The following is an 18395-nucleotide window of genomic DNA, read 5'->3' on the forward strand; positions in this document are numbered from 1 at the left end:
TCATAGCAATTATTACTACTGTCAGAATTGAAAATTCGTAAAAAAAATTGACTGATAAAAAGTAAGGATATTGTTACAGTGAATAGAATTTCATTGGAAATCAAGCATCATTTTCGTAAAGTCGACACTTTTTAATGTCGGTGTATGTCACAGTATATTCATGAATAATTAATATAGCTCACTAACACTACATTAAAACATTTTATTTGAATGTTTTTGTTAAAATGAAGTTTATCAAAATATACTTTAATTTCAGAAGCTATTATTGATCTTTTATGACATAATATTACGTCCAATGTATTTAATTGAGGATACAATGTAATTCTTTTGTTAGTTATACCTATAAATATTTAATGTGATTCCGTTTTGTGTAATATATATTTTTACATTTTGTATTGTACTTGGATACAGTTGGATAACTTAATAATTGTTAAAGGAAACGTATGAATGGTTTGCATTGGTAAGAGTTTAAACTGTTATATCTTTTTAATTGAATATAAATTAAAACAATTGTTTTAATTTCATATGTTTCATATTTCCCTCTTTGTTTTATCATTATGGGTTAATATAAATATTAGTCTTTTGTACAGCAGTATGCTACTTTCAGTTCAGGTAAATGAATATGGTCAATTTAGTGACTGCACCTTAATGACATTCCTTTTTATCTCAAGAGACATTGTATGTTGCTATTTATTCAATTATTTTTATCTTTGATAAGATTGTATTACTACGATCGTTAGATGCTCTTCAAGTACTTCCGACATGCACTTATTTATCAATAAATGGCCATTGTTATATTATAGTTCGTTTCTGTGTGTGTTACATTTTAATGTTGTGTTTCTGTTGTGTCGTAGTTCTCCTCTTATATTTAATGTGTTTCCCTCAGTTTTAGTTTGTAGCCCGGATTTGTTTTTTTCTCAATCGATTTATGAATTTCGAACAGCGGTATACTACTGTTGCCTTTATTTATCAATAAATATTTAGTGTTATCTAATAAATCACAACCCTGTCAGAATATTAATCTAACGAGTAGTACATTTTGTACCATGATAGCTAGATAACCACAAGAACAAGTAAAAAGCAGAACAAAATTGAGGAAAAAATAAAAACAGAAACAAAACAAAACAAAACAAAACAAAACAAAACAAAACAAAAACAAAACAACAAAAAAAACAACAAAAAACAAAACAATAGCGACTTGAAAAATAAAGATCTCTAGTCTCAAGGGAAAAAACTTGTTTTAAAATAAAATAAAATGAATTACCTTCTTTAAATATTGGACTGTATTTTCAAACGAAAACACTCTATCGATTTCTATCGTCCAAACGGTTCGTTTCGTGGATACCATCATCAGGAACGCTCAAAGCCAAACAAATAAAAACCATCGATGTATAAATGTATAGAAACGTTAAGAGCTATATTACCAAAAGGAACCTAAAAAGATTAGCCAAATTTATGTAATCTTAATACCGCCTGAGGGAATAAGAACCATAGTTTTTTTTCAACATTTTGCAACGGGAAAATTAATGGGTTATAAAAATAAGAAGATGTGGTATGTAAACCAATGAGACAATTGTTATTCAGAGACTAAATGAAGTAGAAGTTATAGGATCTGTTTACCCTTCCAGAGCACCTGAGATCACCCCCATTTTTTGTTGGGGTTCGTGTTGCTCAGTCCTGAGTTTACTATGTTGTATTTTTTATACTATTGCTGTCTTTTGGTCTTTTTTCCTTTTTTTGCCATGGCAATGTCAGTTTATTTTCGACCTATGAGTTTGAAAGTCGCTTTTGTTTCTTGTGCCTCTCTTTTATAGATTACTTTCAACAATGAACAAAACCCATACCGCATAGTAAGCTATAAAGTGATCCGAACAGACGAATTCTAATAATTAAAACGAGAAAACTAACGGCCTAGTTATATACAAAACAATAAACGAAAAACAAAATTGATATAAAGCAACAAACCGCAACCACTAAATTACAGGCACATGACTTGGGACAGGCACATACAGAATGTGGCGGGGTAAACATGTTTGCTGGCGCAAAATCCTCCCCCTTACCTGGGAAAGTGGTTTAAAAGTACAACATAAGAACATACTATAAAAAATCACCTGAAAAGGGCTTAATTGCTTACATCCACTTCATTTGAACTTTGGTGGATCTCCTTTCTTATTCTTAGTTTAACTCATCCGGTCGATGCACAGCACAAACAAACCCTCGTCTTTCTTAAATATTTTGAAAGCTATAGCTCAAAGTATTAATGGATAAAATGGGATAATTGGTATATGTCATTGAGAAGAAACAAAAAAACAGAATTGAAGTAGCCTGCTGATATAGATATCATGTCATCATTCACTCTAAATAAAGGCATCTGTGCTCAACATACTACTCTCTATTGAAATGGCGTCATGTTGTGACTAATATTTGTAATATTAAATCATTGATATGCAAAACACATACAAATCGCAATCAGATGCACACACCGTCAAATCAACATCTGGCATTTTCTGATTGTAAACGTTACAGACAAATTAAAACTCTTTTTCTTTAAAAATAAGAAGATGTGGTATGATTGCCAATGAGACAACTCTCCACAAGAGACCAAATTACACAGACATTAACAGCTATAGGTCACCGTACGGCCTTCAACAATGAGTAAAACCCATTCCGCATAGTCAGCTATAAAGGCCCCGAAATGAAAAATGTAAAACAATTCAAACGAAAAAACTAACGGCCTGATTTATGTACAAAATAATGAACGAAAAATAAATTTGATATACAGCCACAAACAATAACCACTGAATTACAGGCTCCTGACTTGAAGTCATTAACAGTCAAAGAAAAACATGACCTAGTGCAATGCCAAGATACAGGTATTGACAGATTGAAGAGCCACGAATATAAAAATAATGTTTAGTTTGATTTTAATTTGATGATAACAAAATCAATATTAATACCAATAAAAACAATATTCAAGGATCTAATTATATTGTTGAATTGGTAACCTTTTAGAATAAGCTTATTTAAAGGATCGATTTAGTTTACCTGGATCGTATCTAATTTCCAGGCTCATTAAACAACATCTCCGTTAAAATTGGGATGTGCTATCCCGTTTGAAATAAGTTTTCTACAGGTACAACCAAATTTCCAATCAAAATCTTTATATCTGAGGAAGAATTTAGTAAAGGTTTTAAGTAATTTGTGGTAACAAAATCCCTGAGTTAATAATTTACCAGTAATACATACATTACGTTCATTGAAATCCACAACGTCACAACTGACACGGGCATAACGAGAGAGTCACCGTAAGATGGTGCCAAAAGAACATCACCGTCCAAAAAAGGAAAATTAACAATAGGGAACGAAAAATCGTCCCTTTTGTCGTAAATTTTAGTGTAGCGTTTCCCGTGTTAAACTGAAATATCTAAATCTAGGAAAGGACAGTTATTACCGTTTATATTTCATTGGTTGAAAGTAAGTTCCTTTGGATAAATTTAGGCAGTATATTTGGAGAATTCTGGATTATTTGACGAAAAAATATCATCAAGATAACGGTAAGTGTTGTTGAATTTATCAATTAAATGCAATTTAGACGGGTCTTTACTAAGTTTGATCATAAACTGTGATTCATAACAGTAAAAGAACAAGTCAGCTTTGAAAGCGGCGCTATTGGTGCCCATAGAAATACCTACAACCTGTCGATAAACTTTATTGCCGAAACGTACATAAATATTATTAAGGGGAAAATTAACAGCATCAATCATCTCATCACACTTCTAGTGAGTGTATCTAGCATAGTAACCTTTCTCATTAGAGAAGAAGGCTTTAAATGAGTTGCAGCAAATATATTTGCATTCAGATATTTGCTGATATTAACCACATCTTTGTTTCTAGATCACCTTTCTCAATGTACAGACGTAAAATCACTGTTCCCCCTATATTCTGTTATTTGTTGATATTACCCACATCTTTGTTTCTCAGCGAACAGGTGTAAGATCACTTGATCTGCTATAGTCTGTAACTTCGTCTTAGTTTTTCAATGCACAGACGTAAAATCACTATGCCCACTTTATTCTGTAATTTGTTTGTATAACCAACATATTTCTTTCTCAATGAACAGGTGTAAGATCACTTGATCTGCTATATTCTGTAACTTCGTCTTTGTTTTTCAATGCACAGATGTGAAATCACTATGCCAACTTTATTCTGTAATTTGTTTGTATAACCCAAATATTTCTTTCTCAATGAACAGGTGTAAGATCACTTGATCTGCTATAGTCTGTAACTTCGTCTTTGTTTTTCAATGCACAGACGTAAAATCACTATTCCCACTTTATTCTGTAATTTGTTTGTATAACCCACATCTTTATTTCTCAATATAAACACGTAAAATACTTTGTCGACTAAAGTCTGTAATTTGTTCATAGAAAACACATTTTTTTTTATCAATGTACAAATGTAAAATCACTTGGCACGCTTTAGTCAGTCTGCAATCATGTCTTAGTTTCTCAATGTGCAGTTGTCAAAAAGAGGCGAAAGATACCAAGGGATATTCAAACTCATAGGTCGGAAACAAACTGACAATGCCTTGGAATAAAACGAACAAATACGAAAAGACAACCAACAGTATACAAAACACAACATAGAAAACTAAAAGTGAGCACCACGAACCCCATCAAAACCTTGGGTGATTGCTAGTGTTCCGGAAGGGTGAGCAAATTCTGCACAAAGTCTGGCACTCGTCGTGTTGCTCATGTAAGTACAAACCTTGTGATAAGTCTAATTTGGTAGGTCACATTTGAGGAAAAGTGGACGGAATTGTGGTTACGACAATTGAAACATATATTTCGTGATCTGTGAAACAGATATTCCATTACGGTCAACCAACCCGTGATTGCGTCCGTAAAATTTTTGAAGGAATATATAAGAAGATTTACAATATGATCCTATTATTAACAGGTCGTTTGCCAGGGGCCAGTATCAGTCATAAGGAATCTGAATTATAGTAACTGAAGTTTAGTACCAGTTATATTATTGTGATGGCCTGTCGACTTCCCTATTTGGAAGACCCAGTGCGACGATATTATATATTTAACCTATAGCTGTACAATGGAACCTATGAGAATGCAACCTGAGTATCAATCTCAGTAACCGAAAATCATACCATGGTTTTGTTAACAAATCAATATTAATACCAATAAAACAATATTCAAAGATCTAATTATATTGTTGAATCGGTAACCTTTTAGAATAAGCTTATTTAAAGGATCGATTTAGTTTCCTGGATCGTATCTAATTTCCAGGCTCAGTAAACAACATCTCCGTTAAAATTGGGATGTGCTATCCCGTTTGCAATAAGTTTTCTACAGGTACAACCAAATTTCCAATCAAAATCTTTATATCTGAGGAAGAATTTAGTAAAGGTTTTAAGTAATTTGTGGTAACAAAATCCCTGAGTTAATAATTTACCAGTAATACATACATTACGTTCATTGAAATCCACAACGTCACAATTGACACGGGCATAACGAGCGAGTTGTGATATACAAACACCGTAAGATGGTGCCAAAGGAACATCACCGTTCAAAAAAGGAAAATTAACAATAGGGAAAATCATACCATGGTTTTGTTGTATATAGTCTTCGAAAAGAAAAAGAAATATAGCAAGCCCAGCTGGCCGCCTGTTTTTTTTTTTTTTTTTTTTTTTTACACTGGAACAACAGAGTCAGTGCGGGGCCATTAGAGTAAACTGCCCGCTTTGCACAAGCCGATATAAATGAATGCCTGGGATGGGAATCGAACCCACGTACACCAACTCTGTTGTCCTATATTTTTAAATGAACAAAAACTCGCTCCTAGAAAAAAACAATCAAACAAATAAAGTTTAAAAAACATATAAAGGCGTTAAGATTTATTTTTATATATATACTAGTATATATATTATACTGGAAAATATAAGTTGATTTTCGGTTATTGAGATGTATACTTGGATTGCATTACAAAGGCTCCACTGTACAGCTACATGTTTAGGTTAAAATTTGCCGAGGCGGATTTTTTTTATGAGGGGGGAGGGGGCACGCCCCTTTTGAGGAGCTTCGAATATGGTAAATGCAACTTTTTCGTTGTAGTACTCCAAATGTTGGTTTGCTAGATCCCCCTTTCAAAATCATGGATCCGCACCCGATTTGTTATACACTGCTTACATCTAAACCGCAACGAGGTTGCTTAAGTAATAACAATAATGTTGGACCATTATAATTAGATAGCGTCTGGTTACTCTAAATGAAGCTTAATTTTTTTTTTAATCATCTAGTCAACATTTGATTTTAGTCGTGAACATTTTGAAATTCCTTTAAAATAATGTACGACTTGTGCTTCTGGTACAAATTAAAATGTGGAATGATTCATTCAAACTCTCAGAAAGATTCTTGTGAAATTAATGTCCTCAGAATTATAAATTAATATTAAAAAATAAAACATTTTGATAAAATAAATAAAAAAAATAACCCTTTGCAGTTCAACTTTTAATCTGGAAATCTTTCAAAATATCAGAAATCTGAAGTCTCTTCCATCTATATCGAGAACATCTAATTCCTTCAAAATGTTTTCGTCTGTAACGTTATCCGTCACCAATGTAAATGTGCATCCATCGCTGTCGAAAAATCTCGTCTAACTGTTTTTCCTATTGTTTCAGAAGCCCGTGCTTATTTTAGAAAGTAGGCGGAGCTTTATGTGTAAGGCCCGAAAGGGGTTATTTAACTGATTCTTATCAAAACTTTTTTTTAAAGTAAACAAACAAAAATATATGAAATATACAATTTTGAACAGCAAAAGATGCGATAGGTTTAAAAAGATATTCCATATTTATTGGAGAATTTTTCAATGTATCGTAAATTATACCATAGTTTTCTGTTGAAACCCCTCGGTAACCTCACTCGACTTCGTCTTCTAAGGTAATTGCCGGGGTTTCAACTCTATGGTATAATTTACGAAACACCGCAAAATTATCCAAAAGATATGAAATATCTATAACTAGTAGCCTTTGGGGTGAGATGAGTTTAAAACACATCAAAATATAAATTTAAACAGGAACCATAAAAGTACTGACATAATAGATAAATATTTATTTGTTTGCTTCTATTTTCAGACTTTGCCTTTGAAGTTCTTTGTATGGATTGAATTAGTAATGTCTGCGGAAGTGACGAAAAGCACAAATCAGTCTTTGTCGCCAAATAAAAAGTACCATGTATATATTTGTAGATCTCAACATGAAAACGACATCAGCTGGGTTTCTAAATTAAATGATCACCTGAAACAGCAGGGATATTCTGTGTATTCCCCAGAAAATAATTTCAATCCAAATATAACTATTGCTCAAAATATTGAGAAAGCAATGCAGTCATCGCTCAAAATAATTTATGTACTATCACCACGCTATATATCTAGTAAAATGTGTCAACTCGAAACGGAAATGGCGTTAAAGTTGTACTTGCATGACCGTCAGTCGAGCACAATTCTCCCTATAATGATTGATACTTGTGATTTGCCAGATTGTATGCTGCCTTTGCGGTATATAGATGCCAGAAAAGCAGAGAGCGACTGGTTGCCAATATTGCTATCATCATTAGCCAAGCCTATAATACCTAAAGCTCTCGCAGTTTTACCAGAGGGGAAACAGTATCACGTGTTTTTCGTATATAGAACTGTCGTTCCTGACAAAGATTGGGTAAAAGAGGTTGCATGCAGCCTTGAAGCTTATGAATCAGGTTTGAAATGTGCTTATCACGAACGAGACTTTATTCCAGGATTAACAATAATGGAAAACATTGTGTATTTTCTAAAGTGCTCATTAAAAGTGGTCATAGTACTGACTCCAGATTTTCTTGTAAGTTCCTGGACTAAATATGAAACCGAGTTAGCCCAGTTGATAAGTTTGAATCCGTCTGGTGACGTTCGTATAGTACCAGTCGTTGTTCAGCATTGTACGATTCCTGAAAGTTTGATCAATTTAACTTATTTAGACGCTACTGACACATTCTTCACATGGTGGCCTCGATTGCTGAAAACGATTAATATTCCAAGTAAGTGCATGTCAATAGGAGATATAGGATATGTATACGTCAATGAGACAGCAAGCCAACGACACAAACCTTTCGTTATTTCGATGATTGAGTTTAGCAGTTGAGCACACTTTCAAACATCAGTTGTATTCGCCGTAATATGTCAATTTTCAGTACATAGATACAAAGTGTATATCGTTGTCGACATCTAGAAACGAATTCTGATTAAACGGATTCTATGGCCGTCTTTAACTCGCAGTGTGTTGAGAGCTGTTGTTCCCCTTTGAAGGACTCACCTTTAAATAAACTCATCATAGATACCAGGATTGAAATTTTGTATTTGCGCCAGACGCGCGTTTCGTCTACAAAAGACTCATCAGTGACGCTCGAATCAAAAAAGTTAAAAAGGCCAAATAAAGTACGAAGTTGAAGAGCATTGAGGACCAAAAATTCCTAAAAGTTTTGCCAAATACAGCTAAGGTAATCTATTCCTTAGGTAGAAAAGCCTTAGTATTTAAAAAATGTAAAGTTTTGTAAACAGTTAATTTATAATTATGACCATATAAATAATAATTCATGTCAACACAGAAGTGCTGACTACTGGGCTGGTGATACCATCGGGGAATAAAAACTCCACCAGCAGTGGCATCGACCCAGTGGTTGTAAATAAACTCATCATAGATACCAGGATTGAAATTTTGTATTTGCGCCAGACGCGCGTTTCGTCTACAAAAGACTCATCAGTGACGCTCGAATCAAAAAAAGTTAAAAAGACCAAATAAAGGACGAAGTTGAAGAGCATTGAGGACCAAAAATTCCTAAAAGTTTTGCCAAATACAGCTAAGGTAATCTGTTCCTGAGGTAGAAAAGCCTTAATATTTAAAAAATGTAAAGTTTTGTAAACAGTTAATTATAATTATGGCCATATCAATGATAATTCATGTCAACACTGAAGTGCTGACTACTGGGCTGGTGATACCCTCGGGGAAGAAAAACTCCACCAGCAGTGGCATCGACCCAGTGGTTGTAAATAACTTTCAGATGAAGAACAGCACAGAAACATTGTTAATTCAGTTTTTAGTGTTAAGAGAGGAGAAACTTTTAATTGTTTCTAGAGCGATTATATGTATATATTTTCTTGTTCTACAGATAATGAATTACTTCTCCTACCGCCGAAGAATGAGGCTATGCTACAGACTTTGAGACTTGGAAAATTTGTTGGAAAACTAGAAAAAGAAGAATTCAAATCATGGTTGATTGATATCAAATTCGTCGATAATGAATATCTTCTTGTAACTGATGCTCGGAATAAAAAGATAAAAAAGTTCTGTTTCAAAGGACAACTCAAAAATGAAATCTCGTTTGTAAACAGACCAATGTTCTTCGCCTGTTTTGACGATCGTATGGCATATGTTACATTTCCTGACGGAAATATAATCAGGGTAGTAAGTTGTGTTGATCAACTTGAAGTTGTTAATGAGATAACAGTCAAAATAAGATGCTCTGGAATAGCCAAGATTGATCAAGATAAGTTTGCATTAGCATGTCGATCCAAATGTAAGATTTATATCATGTCCAGAACTGGTACAAAACTTCGAACGATCAAACCGTTGATAGGTATAGATGAAATGTCAATAAACCATATTCCGTCGACTTGGACAGATGAAGCAAATGACTCTGACGAAGAAGGTGACAACAGGGGGAATCATCATACGGCAGGTCAAAAAGATTTTGATGCTTTAAAACGTCATCGTCAGTCCTTGAAAGTGGCAAATATTCGAAGCAGACTTGTCTGGCCAGGATTTATCGATGCATCAGATAAACAGATATGTGTTACTGACTATGAAACTAGTCTTTTAACCATTATATATATCGAAAACGAGGCATGTTTCCGTCATAAATCTATTCCATTGGTCGATCCAAGAGGTGTAGTGATACATGACAATAAACTGTTTGTGTCGGCTGGTACGGTACGAATATTGACCTTAGACGGAGAACCCATAACTGAAGTCCCACTCCATGGTGATCCTATAACCTTTCCAAGATCAATTACATTTGACAAGACTGGCCATTACATGGCAGTTACTCATAAAGGAGATGGCGATGATTGTTTTTCCCTGTTCCAGTTACTGTCGTCCTGATATAATGGTAGTAACATTAACAGTACCACATGCACATTTGGACAACTAATGCCTCTTAAGTGATGCTCGAGGCCAAATATTTGAAGGTCTAAAAACTCATTCAAACGTCGAAATACCAAAAGTAATGCCAATATGTAAATGTGTATTTGCTAAATTGAAATCGCAATTAGGTCACCATTGATGTATTGAAAACTAGAGTAAACATCCTTATAGGAAATAATTGACTTGAATCTCATAATGACAGATATTGTTATTTTGTACTATTGCATTTTGGAAATCAATAAAAATTGAATTAAAACTCAAGATTCGTACAATATCAATGTTTATTCGAGAATATTCTGCTTGATGAATTTCAATAACCTCTTCTTTGATGAATATCTTCATTAATTTGACTAGATTAGTCAAAAATTATCACGGCAGCAGGTGAAAATAACTCGTTTATTTTTACTTTATTTTTACAATGTTGATACAATAAAGTAAACGCGGAAATACAATGTACTTAGATATTATGGAATTCAAGTGTCGACTCTAACTAGTGTCTTTAGTATGCAAATCGCCTGATATATATTGTATTGTCATTAAATCAATATTTCATATATTTTATAGGTAACAAGAGTTATTATCTTTCGGTTTAAAGGTTATATGGTTAGATATTCAGATTATTTTGACTATTTAAGACGGTGTGCTTTAGTTTTTCCTTCGTCTGTTGACTCGTTTATTTCGATAAGCGTATTTCAGGAAACAAACATGAAAAGGAACTGCTTAGTCCAGAAAAAGGATTCGTTGCTATTTAAACCTATATAAGGCGTTTGTACTAAGAGTTGTACGATTTATTAGAAATATTCACATATAGGTTCTTAGGCTTTGTAAGTAGTGATACGCCTGATACATGATAAGGATCTTATAAATATTAACAATACCAAGTGGAAGGTACTGGTATTGGGTTATAACAAGTGAAGGATTGATTGATACTAGAACAACTCATCACAGATACCAGGCTTATAATTTTGTACGCTAGAAGAGTGTTCCGTCTTCACAAGACTCATCAGTGACAGTAGTGGAGAAAACCAGAGTTCTGGCGACTTTTTGCTAATGTTAAGGTGGCTCACCCCAATAAGGACCCCCGGTAGAATTTTTTTATTTTCACATATTTAGTAGATTTTTTATGCTGAATCCAAAAATGCAAAGACAAAAGTGGGTCACCAGGCTCGTTTTCCCCTCAAATGGAAGCGAAATGTGCGATTTTGACCCTATTTCCAAACTTTTCCACCCTTTCAACAATAACGACTACATCAAATTCAAAGACTTTTAGAACCATGTCAGTATGATTATTATGTGAAAAAACAATTAAATTTGAAATATAAACGTTCCCCTTGGTTGTTTTAGACTTAAAAATCCTTTTATTTTCAGATTTATGTCTAAATTTTGCATACTAGTATTCTAATTTCATTTTAAGGTTAAAAAATATTGGTTAAATCGATTTTTCGTAATATTTCCGGTAGATTTTTTTAAAAACGGATATGTCAAAGCTATGAACTTTTCGAGCATTTTAAGGTAAAATAAAATGGGGGTCACCAGGCTTTTAAAAAAGTTACGAGCTTTTGTTTAACCCCTCTACCCCATGAGGTCTGATTTCAATGCACTCCATTTATTACTTTATGAATTTTTTATTGATGTCTCTAATAAAATAAGGTTTGTAATTATATCAATGGACGATAGCTGAATATAAATGTGATTAACATTTTACTGTTTGTTATAAAAAAGCGAAATTTTTATTATTTTGGTGAAATACGGTAATTGTGTCTGGCGCGAGTTGCTTCCATCTAACTTGGCGCCATACTCGGACAACAGAAATTTCAGGGCCGCCATTGTTGAGCAGCATACTGCACTGATAAATACGACCATGTACATGAATAACAGATATAGTGGCGAATAGACAACGATGAAGGTAGAGTCATTACATAAGAAAACATAGATTTTAATACATTAGACAGCCAAATGTTATCAGTATCACGTAAAATACAAAGTGGGGGGTTATCTCAAAATACTCGCTACTGTAGAAATTCAGTGCGGCTGAAACCTTGCATGGGCTTAAGTTATGTTCTATGTATAATCGTTATGGTAGGTATCTTATTTATGTGTTTATTTGACCCTTAACTGGATAGTTGTGAACATGTATAGCATGTTTTGAAAAATATTCGTGTCATACAGTCAAAGAGGAGGGGATGATCATTTTCAGCATCAACAATGTCCTACGAGAATCTCTGTTGATAGTCGACTTTATTATTTACAGAATTTTATTGATAGAATTTCCTATTCCTGTGATGATTCCCACTCCCTATCCCCAACTCGCATTTCCCTTCCCTTTAACTCTAAAATTTTCTCCCCTTACTTCTACTTCCATCCCCCTTGCTCCCAGACAAAAATATGGCAAAATATGATTATTCATCCCCCCTCTTCGAATTCTTTTCCTTTCACCTAAAATCATGTTCGCACCCTCAGTGATTTTGAACCCTTTAATTCTAAATCAGGCTTTTGTTAGTATAGTTCTATAACATGATAAAATAAAGATATATTACAGTAAGTTTAATTTATTTTCATTGTTTAAAATTAAAGTGACTCACACGAGATCAAAGGGTCTTTTCTATTTATAATCTTCATAAGATTTACTTCTACGAATTTAGTTACTTTTGTTTTCACTTCAGACCAGGCTAACTAAAGGACCTGCACATGCTACCCCCTTTTCCCGCTTCATGATCCCTCATTCTCATGTTTCCTTACCCCTGTCCAACGTCTTAATCACAATTTGTTTACAACTAAACCCCCTCCCCCCCCCTCCCGCGTCTCTCATTGGTATAAAAAATCAAGTATCAGGTTCAAACATACACGTAGGGCTTATCTTGTTTACCAAATAACACATACATTTGAGTTGAAAAATTTATTATTGTTTTGTGCTTAGTATTTTTAAATACAAAATTTGTGTATCCCATGTTCCAAACAGGTTACAAGACACCTCAGCATAATTTGGTTGACGAGGAGTACAAATATAGCTCAGCTGCATTTCAGAATTTTTAGGCAGAGAAATAACTTGTCCCTGGCAGCGAAACAGCATGCCCCGAGAAGTCTGTATTCAACATATATATATATATATAAACAAATTCACTATTTACACTTGCTGTGCATGTAATTTTATTTTGTTTGCTCATTATTGTTGCCACAAATTCTTCATTTTTTTACGTCGTAGCGGAGTGGGCGTTAAGTTTTACCCTTGTCTGTCTGTACGTATGTCCCAAAATTGGTGTCCGTTCTCGAACTTCAGTTTGCCTGAACCAAATGTTATGAAACTTATACATAATGCTTATAACCAACAAACACAGATCAATTTTTTTTTGGTGGTGTCACTTTTACTGTTCAAGAGTTATGCCCCTTTACAAATGGAAAAATTGCTGAATTTTTTTGTTTCCGTTCTCAAACTTTAGTTTGCCTCATCCAAATGTTATGAAACTTATAAACATTACTTATTACAACAAAACTTAGATCAAGTAAAACTGTGGGTAGTGTCATTCTTACCGTTCTTAAGTTATGTTCCTTTATAACTTTATATGCAAGCGGGGGCATCATCTGTGTCCCATGGACACATTTCCCATTTATTTAAAATGTGAACTACATTATGCTTTCAAATGTCAATCATGGTTGATTTTCTGACAGAATTACTCTGACATTTAATTTCAGGCTTAAAGTATATGTAAGAGGAAGGAGTGATTTGTCGTGAAAGATCCTGGAATGTTCAACTTTACTTGGAAACGATTGGCAAAGAACTGACAGAATTTACATGAGAAGCCAGTATCATCTTGTCTTGCAATTGGGAACTATATGTAAAGTGCTGAAACTTAAGAACAACATTAGAAGCCAAGATCAACAATACTTGGAACTACATGTATAATCAAAGTACTGTCAGAATCCATATGAGAGAACCCAAGATCATCTTCACTTGGTGTCTATTTGCAATGTGTTGTCAGAATCCACTTAAGAAGCCAAGATCAACTATAATTTGAAACTATATGCTTTAGTGCTTTCAAAATCCATAAAAAAAAATCCAAGATCAAAAGGACCTACTTAACCTACCTTTCCCAATGATAAATACAGATTATTGAGTCTTATAAAAAACACTGATGAAGAATATTGATATAAAAATAATGAAAATATAGAGCTGATCAGCTAATGATTGTACATGTACATGATGTATACATGTCAACAATTACTAGTATATTGAAATTTACAATGCTAATAAATGTTTTATAAATTTGATCTCATAGACATTTTAGGAATAAAAATAAAAAATGTTTCAAAAAATGAATTTTAATTGAGCTGATTTTTTTTTTGCTGTCTGTAGTGAATTTTGCTGCAAACATGATTCATGGTATGCAAACTGCATTATATGCAGTTGTCTTTAATATAGAAGGTAGCTATGAGATTTGGAAATTTTGGAAATAATAATACCAAGTGGCAGTTGTGGTAAATGCACATGCCTTTGCCTCATCTTTTACCTCACCAACCCCTGACCTAAATGGCCACTTGGATTATTTTACATCATTTGGCATTTGTTTTGCTATTCAGTTTCTATTTCAAAAGTTATATTTTCTTGATAAAAGGAGATATAAAATACAGTTTTGTTCAATGAGACAGCAACCAAACAAAACAACCAAAAGAATCATATATTGTCTTGGAAAATTTGTGTCTCACTAACTGACAACATTTTTACCTACATGTACTGTAAATTCAGAAATTATTGTGTGCATTTATTATTGCGATTTTTCACGAATGGACTAAATTGTGAGTTTAATTATCATGATTATTGCGATTACAAAAAAATCTGCATAAATGCGAGTTCTTATTATTGCGATATTCATCCTGTCGCATTATTTGCATTTATAAAAACCTCACAATAATTTCTAAATTTACAGTATCACAATGATCCAGATTAATATTGTTTTGTAAAATTAAATATGCACTCAAATTGATACAGATTGCAACAAAGATCTCAACCTCATTTCATGGATCAGTGATCAAGGTTAAAGTTACCTGATTAGGGTTGTTTATCAGATTCTGTTAGCAATAGGTCATTTGTCAATGTCATGTTGTTGTGTTTTTGTCTGTTTTTTCTTATACTAAAAGTACATGTAGTAGATAAACTATATGTATGCAATGATTCACAAATGTAAGGAGTACATGTCTGTCTGGCAGTTGTCATTGACCACATTTGCATGGTTCATTGGTCAATGGTAAGTCCTCTTTTAACATGCTGTATTGTGTAATCAATAGGTCATTATATTTTGTGTATGGTATGATTATTAAATGTATATATTGAAATATTAAGTAAAAAGATGTGATATAATTGTAAATGAGACACTCCAAAGAAACCAAATACAACAGAAATAAACAACTATAGGTCACCATACGACCTTCGACAATGAGTAAAACCTATACTGCATAGTTGGATATAAAAGGCCTCCAAATGACAAATGTACAATTTAAAACAATTCAAATGAGAAAAATAACTGCATGATTTATGTACAAAATAATGAATGAAAAACAAATATGCCTGTCTTGCAGGGTTTATCTGAACTTAACCTCAGTTTCAAGGTTTTGTCCTTTACTGGCATACTATATATGTTTCAAAATATTTGGTTGATGGGATGATTGCAACAGAGGCGGATTTAGGGGGGGGGGGCATTGGTTGATTATATAGGGAATCACTGAAGCATGACTGGAGCAGGCCTCTCTTAGTGAGTCACCCCTCCCCCTCCTTTATGAAAAATTCTGGTTCCGCCACTGTGTAAGGATGGCTTGGATTGGTTTATCTGACCTTGGCCTCATTTTCATGGTCATTGATAATATTAATTTTTTCGGATACTTGTAGTAAAACTTTATCTTTTGGAATATCAACATAAAACCAACCATGAATGATGATTAGTAAAGCAGGTGAGACATTTCAGCTTGTGCACTCTTGTTAACACAAAATAATGTATGCTTGTTATGGACAAAATATATCCCTTTTACCCTACGAGGCTGGAATAGGTCACCTTTTCAAGCTTGAGAATATGTCGGGGAAAACTATCAGAAATATATAAGGTCAATGAAGTTTCCGTAACTTCTTCGTCTCTCATCTTTCTTGTTGTTCCCCTGTGTGATTTTATCAAACAATTTTTCTCTTTTGACACTTTGGTATTCTAGTCTTACATTACACTACATGAAACCCAAGCATTATGGGGAAAATATTACATTTTTACCTACGCAATATATGAAAAGGGTGGGGTAACAGAACCCCAGCGGCACCCCCTATCAATTAAGTATTGAAGTGCCCCCCCTCCCCCCACTCGAGGTAAGTAAACATCCAGCTGTATGAACACCCTGTCATAACAAGGGATTATCTGTCAGATTAGGGAAGTCATATTTCTATACCCATGTTAACCCTACGATATGAAAATAAGGAGATGTGGTATGATTGCCAATGAGACAACTATCCACCAAAGTTCAAATTTAAAAGTCAATATTAAAAAAAATAATTTCATCTCCATATTATCATCATAGGCCGATAATTACGTTTCTTTGCAGCTAGCAGGTGGGTCAAACCAGTGTTCACTTATCATTAAAAAAGTTGTCATACCTATTTTTTGCCGCAATGACACACTCCACTTTAATTTTTTTTTAAATCAAGAACTTTCCTTATTAGCATCCTTTTGAAAAAACGCATGTCAAATAGTAAGACAGAAGTTAAAGTTTGCCAATATCACCGACTAATATAGCGTCCCTGTGTACTGGGCGGAGTTTTAAAATTACAATCCCAACTTTTCCTGAATCTAGTTAGTAGTATAGATTTTGTCTATATATAATGTCTTTAACTGGTAGTGTTTGGAACTGCCCGGTAGACTGCGGGTGTGTGTCCCAGGCAAAATCCCGATTTGGTCAAACCAAATATTTTGCGCTTCTCCGCAAAGTATGCGGTATTGAGGGATGATAGCATATATACCGATATATAAGGTCGGAATACTAGTAAGGTCCCGGTTACTATTGACCAATTTTCATTTACATGATCAAAGGTGGAAAACTGCAAATAATTGAAGAGTCGGGGGGGGGGGGGGGGGGGGATTTCTGCGTAAAACAAATACTGTAATCAATTTAGTGAAATGTGTTGCTCGAGTTCCGTTAGTCTATTATAATAACTCATTCTTATTCAATTACTTTTGTTATTACGCTGATATTTCCTCTTTTTTTTTAATGCGAACTCTGTTGGCATATTGATAGATACAAAAGAAAATAGCAAATTAACAAATAGCAAAATAAGTAAAAGGATAATATCATAAACCCCGAGGTCTCATGTTATAGGACTAGAGTTCAAAAAATCATAGAATCATGATATGAGAAAATTTGTTAGATATTTTCGTGCCCATTATTTGATAAAGTATATAAATCTTTGAATAAAAATGTTATGTGTGACTGTCAAGTATTTAGACTTTGTTTGAAAATTGTAATGTCCAAAATTATTTTGGAAAATAAAAAATTTTGCAGTGTTAAAATAATTCACATACTCCGGAATTGTTATGTTAAAAAATTTTTGGCAAATAAAAAATACGTAACTATTATCAAAATTTTGCAGTGGGAAAACATTTCACATACTCCGGAATAAGATTCTTCCTATACTTGGAAATGAAGATATTTCAAGTAAAAAAGAGATTTTTGACAGTGACAAAATGTTATAATACGCCAAACGGATAAAACGGTTAAAAGCTCATTAGAGCTTATGTTGACTCTGTTTGTATACTTTACCGACTCTAAATAAAGCTTATTTATTATTATTTATTATTTATAGCGTGCAGATGAACCCCGATGCCTTTATACTATAGCATACTACATGGGTTTTACTTGTTTTTGAAAGCCGTAAGGTGACATGCAGTTGTTTACATCGCTATCCTTTGTTTACGGTTAAACATTGCGTCATTGGCAAAATATTTTCATATATATATATATAACCGGTCTAAAAGGGTACAACATCACCAAAAAATGACAATAAACGAACAAATGTAACTATAAATATTTCGGATAACAGATATCCTTCATCAGTATGAGCACGATGTAAAATGAATCAGATCAATCTATTCTGATTATTAAACTATAGCAATCTTGAATTCTATAC

General features: G+C 33.5%; 1 protein-coding gene across 1 annotated transcript; it reads left to right on the top strand.

The window, feature by feature from the left end:
• Positions 1–400: 400 nt before the first annotated feature.
• LOC127736891 (uncharacterized) lies at positions 401–10504 on the top strand. Its single transcript, XM_052247459.1, has 3 exons — positions 401–460; positions 7148–8081; positions 9210–10504. The coding sequence occupies exons 2-3, from the start codon at positions 7187–7189 to the stop codon at positions 10199–10201; spliced, it is 1887 nt and encodes a 628-aa protein (XP_052103419.1). The 5' UTR covers positions 401–460; positions 7148–7186; the 3' UTR covers positions 10202–10504.
• The last annotated feature ends 7891 nt before the right edge of the window (positions 10505–18395 follow it).

Source organism: Mytilus californianus, unplaced genomic scaffold (assembly GCF_021869535.1).
Source record: "Mytilus californianus isolate M0D057914Y unplaced genomic scaffold, xbMytCali1.0.p SCAF_1, whole genome shotgun sequence".
Lineage (NCBI taxonomy): Eukaryota > Metazoa > Mollusca > Bivalvia > Mytilida > Mytilidae > Mytilus > Mytilus californianus.